Below are 5,614 nucleotides of genomic sequence, written 5' to 3' on the forward strand. Positions count from 1 at the left end.
TGCTTCCACAGATGCCAGCAGCACAGCAGCACGAAAGCCAGCGCCGTCGCGGGATGGACGGAGCCAGGCATCGAGAGGAGGTGTAGCTCCCCGATATGAGCAGCACCGGGGATGACGACGCCAACCGTGGCCCAGAAGGCGCGCGCCACGCGGCAGTGGAGGTTCAGGTGGCTCGCCCTCTCGAGGGCCTCGTCGCAAAGAGGACACCCGGTCTCCGAGGCGCGAAGGATATTCTTCCGTAGCAGGATGTCGCGCCACCTGATCCTGTATGTCATGGATCATATTTTCTTGGGAATCTCATGTATTTACACCAACCCATGCATGGTCAAACGAAGAATCCATGATTCTTTCTCGGTATCAAGAATAAGACAAACATTTAAACTTCTATTTTGAGAAAAAAACTGGCAGTGTAATTTTTCAATGAGCTACAGAGGAGACGAAGACTGGCCGTGCAACTTGTCAATGAAATACACTAATCTTGAAGAGTGGATGGGAAGTTTTTTGATAGCATGTGTTGTCAACATCAGTACATCATCAACCCTCGGACAAGATAAAAGAAAAGAAGCTTAGCCGCCCCGGTGAGAACACCATACTAGCTAGCCGACATTTTCTTACTTGCACTTAATTATGATACTGCTATATTTCCTTTTTCTAACTTGGAAGAAGGTACGTTTGGTGTTCAACAGCCCTTCTTCCCTTGCAAACCCGGAATGCTCTGAAGTCTGAACCCAGCAACAGGTCTCTTCCTCTTAAGCTAAGCTCCACCGGTCAGCTCGTCACTTGGATTTCATTCTCTTTACATGCACACTTGAACAAGAACTTGAGGCTGTGGTGTGCTGCTCTTCTTGGTCAGGCCGGAAGCACCAGAAGCTAGAGCCATGGGGGCAAGCTTCAGCCTCGTGGCGCTCATCGACTACTTCACCCGCCGCGACTTCCTCGCCGCCGGCCTCCGCCCCCACTCCGTCACGCTCCCCTACCCCTACGACGGCGGCGACGGCAAGTCGTCGTCGACCTGCACCGTCCACTACTGGGCTCCGCCGGGCGAACCGAAGCTCCCGCCTTTGCTGCTCATTCACGGCTTTGGCCCTTGGGCCACTTGGCAGTGGCGCTGCCAGGTCGGTCCATTGTCCCGCCAATTCCACATCATCGTCCCGGACCTGCTCGGCTTCGGCGGCAGCTCGTGGGACTGCCCCACGGTGCCACCGCCGTCAGAGGCCACCCAGGCGGCTGCGCTCGCCGCGCTGCTGGACTCAGTGGAGGGGCTGGAGGGCAAGCGCGTGGCCGTAGCGGGGACGAGCTACGGCGGGTTCGTGGCGTACTGGCTAGCGCGCGCGGCGGGGCCGGGGAGAGTCGGCCCCGTGGTGCTCGCGAGCTCGAACGTGCTCAAGACGGGGGCCGACGACCGCGAGGTCCTGAAGAGGGCCGGCGAAGAATGGGGCGGCGTGGACGACCTGCTCCTTCCGGCCCAGCCCGCCGCCATGAGGAGGCTGATGCAGATGGTCGCGCACCGCCCGCCGCCGGCGATAATGTCGCTGGACTTCGTCCTCCGGGACTTCATCCAGGTGCGTATCACTCTGTACTGATTCCACGTTCGACTTCTTCGTTCTTCCGTCCTAAATTAAGAAAGGGTCAAGTCAACAAGGTCGGTCGACGTATCACTACAGACACATAGCTCTGTAAGTATTTTTTCTCTTGGGTTGCTGCAACGTGAACAATGCTGAATCAACACAGTTACGATATATTTTGGGTCAAGTCAACGAAGTCAGTAGATAAACTTTTCATGTTCATCTAAGAGATTAACGAGACCAACTCGGTTGGTAGCTAGTATATTAGAGAACAACAACGATATATTTGATTGGTGTTCGTTCTAATCTATAATTTCTTTTATTAGCTATAGTTGTTACTCTGGCGTGCTAGTCTTTTAACAATTTCTCGTTTGTCTACTGCATCAAGCACAAACAAAACGTCCATGTTTCCCAAGCACATGCCCGGGATTCAACCCCACACGTTTCAGGCGCAACTCAATTGCGCAAACTATCACTGTCCTCGACTTCAGATCGGCGCGCCTCAACCGTGTTGTGTAATGTATATGTAGATTACCTAGCCCTTTCCATAAGTTCGGACTTTTGGTTCAAGTGTCTAGTGCACGAAGCTTAACATGGTATCAGAGCCCATGTCTTGAGTTCAAATTCTGGCTTTCACATGGTTTTCGCAATTAAGCCTAAAAATTGTTGTTGCCCCCTCTTTAGCCACCGCTATTTCGGTGTACTCTTTTTCTTTCACGTGTTGACTTTCTTTTTTCCCATCACACGCGAGTGGCAGTTCAGACTTTTGGTTCAAGTGGCTAGTACATGAAGCTTAACAAACCGCAACTCATTGGTGTCTGTTGAATAACAAACTAACGATAAGAACAACTCCAACAGAGACGATATATCGCGTCTACGCTAAAATAACCAATGATATATAATGCGCGCCGTAGTTTTGTGCCCTCCAGCAGACGCACTAAAATTACGCGCCATCTAAAACTTTTTCCATGTGCGCCATTTTGTGCCCTCGGACGCCCCAAAATTGATGCTTCTAGTCTAGCGCGCGCTATCGCTGTGGCTCGCGCGTGAACATGCAACAACCGTCCGGAAATTTTCCTGCGCCTGCGCCCTCGATCCCCCCTCGCCTCCGCGCTATTGGGTAAACCATGCGCTTGCTTTATGTTGTTCTTTGGAACTAGATCGTTCAATTTAGTAAGGTTGGAGACAACCAACCCATAGCGAATAGCAAGTAGCCTAGTAGCCACAATCCACGCAAAGGGGCAAAACCTATTTATCGCCGTTGTGGGGAATGCGCCCATTAACAACGGATGCTTCTGGTATACCCAGGTTTTGGGAACCTTCTAGAAGTTTCTGTGTGTTTTTTTTCTGTTTCTTTTGTTCAGGCGGTTTCTTCCCGGTTTTCTTTCAATTTTTCGGGTTTTCTTTTTATTTCCGTCCTTTTCTGTTTCTTCTTTTCTGATTGATATTTTAAACATTTTTTAAAATCTTGAAGATTTTTGAAATATGGACATTTTATTTTTCCGAACAAAAAAATTGAAAAAATTTCTTTTTTGAACCTTTTTGAACAAAAATTCTTGGAGCTGATTTTATTTTTGATAAAACATTGTTTGATCTATTCGGCTTTATATTGCCGTTCTAAACTAGTCGGAATTCAAAAGAAAAACCCAATTAGTCGTTTTGGTTCATAGAAACAAATAAGTGTATTTCTATTGTTTGCTCTATGTAAAATATTTTAAAATTTTACTAATTAGTCTCACTAGATGAGTCTCACTAGATGAGTCATGTAGTTTCGTATTATAACGATTTGATGTCATATAGGAGTATTTTGATACTATTTTTAATAAAGTAGATCAAAGTTTAAAGAATTTTACTTAATACAAGAGGTAGAAGTAAACTTATTTCAAGATTGGGAGGGGGGGTGGGGGTATATGCAAAACATGGATGCCAAGGTCTAATTTTGCAATCCTAGCCGCTCCTTTGTGCGTCGCGCAAAACACGAGAGAGCTTGCCATAAGGAAAACTCCAATTTCCTACCTTTCGCCCTCACCAGCACGGTCACCACCGTGGTTGAATCTGGCATTCCCCTCGTCCTATAAATAGTCGAGCTCGTGGGGATGCCAATGGGTTTGCGATGGACAATGGTGCGAATTTGGCCCAGGGCCACGCCTGCGTGAACATGGACATGTATGGCCGTCCATGAGCGGTCGAGCAGTTACCCCTCTCCGCCTGCAAGCTCGAGCTGCTTGCGCGAACATTGCCCTAAGTGTATTCCTTGCCACCACTGCTGGCAACACCGTGGCAAGCCGTATCGTCCTTGCCTCTACCAAAATCTATGTGATGCTTATATTTGTCGAAAAAATTTAGTTGCCTTGCGGCGTGCCCATGCTTCAATAAATTTCTAGGTCCGCCACTAGCAACAAGTTCTACTACGACAAGTTTTGTCTGACTCCAATGATGAATGGGCGAAGACGGCGGCACGCCTTCAGCTCATTCGAGTGCTTGTAGTCGTTGCTAGGTGACCCGAGAACACACTTGTAATTTTTGTTATTTTTAGATTTTCTTATACTGCTGAGGATTATAAATAGTTGGTCGACTTCTCATAAAAAAATGAAACAAACCACATTAGCTTCGTAGGATAGCAAAATTTCCGGCCACAAACCACAACACCTCCTAGCAATCAAATCTAACACTGTAGCATTGATTTCCTGGTTTTCAGATATAGCAAGCGTTTATTTCCGATCGAAAAGAGAAAATGCACACTGCAATAATGCCGAGCTGCTTAATTATCCTGACGCAGTAGTCAGCATGATTTGTCCCTTGTTGATATCGTTGGAGCCTGGAGCGTTAGCACTCTCGTGACTTCGTCAGAGATCCGACCTACAGTTTCAGCTGTGCTTTTCTGTCATAAAGATAGCAGTTCAGGTAGATGTAAACCACTACTACTGTATCAGATGCTAAATCATCTGGTATCTGTTGTCTCCTGTCAGAAACTCTACACTAATAGGGAACAACTTAGCCATGTTTACAAGGGGGTCACGGTCGGCACAGACAAGTTCCAAGTAACACCGCTATCTCAGGTCTGTATCTGTGTATGTACATGCTCAACAAATATTTAATTTCAACCAATACGTTCACTGAAACGCTCTGCCGCAGCTAACCTTGTTGCCACGTTGCATGTATCATGTATGGCTACGCAGGAGGTGCTGATTGTCTGGGGAGAAGATGACCAATTGTTTCCGGTGGAGAAGGCTTTTGCGGTTCAGAGGTATAAGTGTATAACTTGTCACAAGCAGCAACTTTGAGTCGTCTTAGGGTGTGCGCTCGTTTAGGTTCTTGACGAACATAATTTTGCCTTTTTTTGCGGGTAAATTTTGCCGTTTTATTAACTGTCTAACGATGTTTTCAGTGCTTTGGGTGGGAAAGCAAGAGTGGAAATCATGAAGGAAACAGGCCATACTCCACAGACCGAGGACCCGGCCCGGTTCAACGATATAGTGCTGGACTTCTTGCTGGCTGCCGACAAGCATACAAAACCTTCCATCAACGGCAGCTCTCTATGAGTTGCGCAACCAATTGCACTGTCCACTACGCCATCTCGGCCCATTCAGAGCTACTACCTCAGTTCCATAGTATAAATCGTATATATTTTTCAAAGTTAAACAGTGCGAAGTTTAACTAAGTTTGTAGAAAAAATATCAACGAATATGATGCTATATAACTATATGATAAAAGTTTATTTCATGTTGTATCTTGAGGCTTTTTACGGTAGGCCTACCGGAGAATATTCTTTACTATTATATTCGAGTCGGTACGTCATCAAAAATGTTTGATGTCAAATAATGGAGACATCTTGACCGTCTAATCATTTTAAACAACTCCCACTTGATATCTAGCCATTCATGCCATTTACCCTCAAAATGAACTAAGCGCAGATCACTTTCCAAAATCAACGCCTAGAGTATTGAAACCGACGTGCCACATAAGGAAGTAAACAACGTGTATTAATTGAGAGATCGCAACAATTAACATCAAAGAGTCAACAAGTCCACAACGTACGGAACATATTT

General features: G+C 46.4%; 1 protein-coding gene across 2 annotated transcripts; it reads left to right on the forward strand.

Moving 5' to 3' along the window:
• The first annotated feature begins 581 nt into the window (after positions 1-581).
• LOC127296973 (uncharacterized) lies at positions 582-5,295 on the forward strand. 2 transcript variants are annotated; one of them, XM_051327222.2, is made up of 5 exons: positions 582-738; positions 854-1,562; positions 4,535-4,624; positions 4,745-4,812; positions 4,954-5,295. In XM_051327222.2, exons 2-5 carry the CDS (start codon positions 879-881, stop codon positions 5,105-5,107), a joined length of 996 nt encoding a protein of 331 aa, XP_051183182.1. In that variant the 5' UTR covers positions 582-738; positions 854-878; the 3' UTR covers positions 5,108-5,295. The 2 variants fall into 2 exon arrangements, with proteins under 2 accessions (XP_051183182.1, XP_051183183.1); XM_051327223.2 differs by having other exon boundaries at positions 593-767.
• The last annotated feature ends 319 nt before the right edge of the window (positions 5,296-5,614 follow it).

Source organism: Lolium perenne, chromosome 4 (assembly GCF_019359855.2).
Source record: "Lolium perenne isolate Kyuss_39 chromosome 4, Kyuss_2.0, whole genome shotgun sequence".
Lineage (NCBI taxonomy): Eukaryota > Viridiplantae > Streptophyta > Magnoliopsida > Poales > Poaceae > Lolium > Lolium perenne.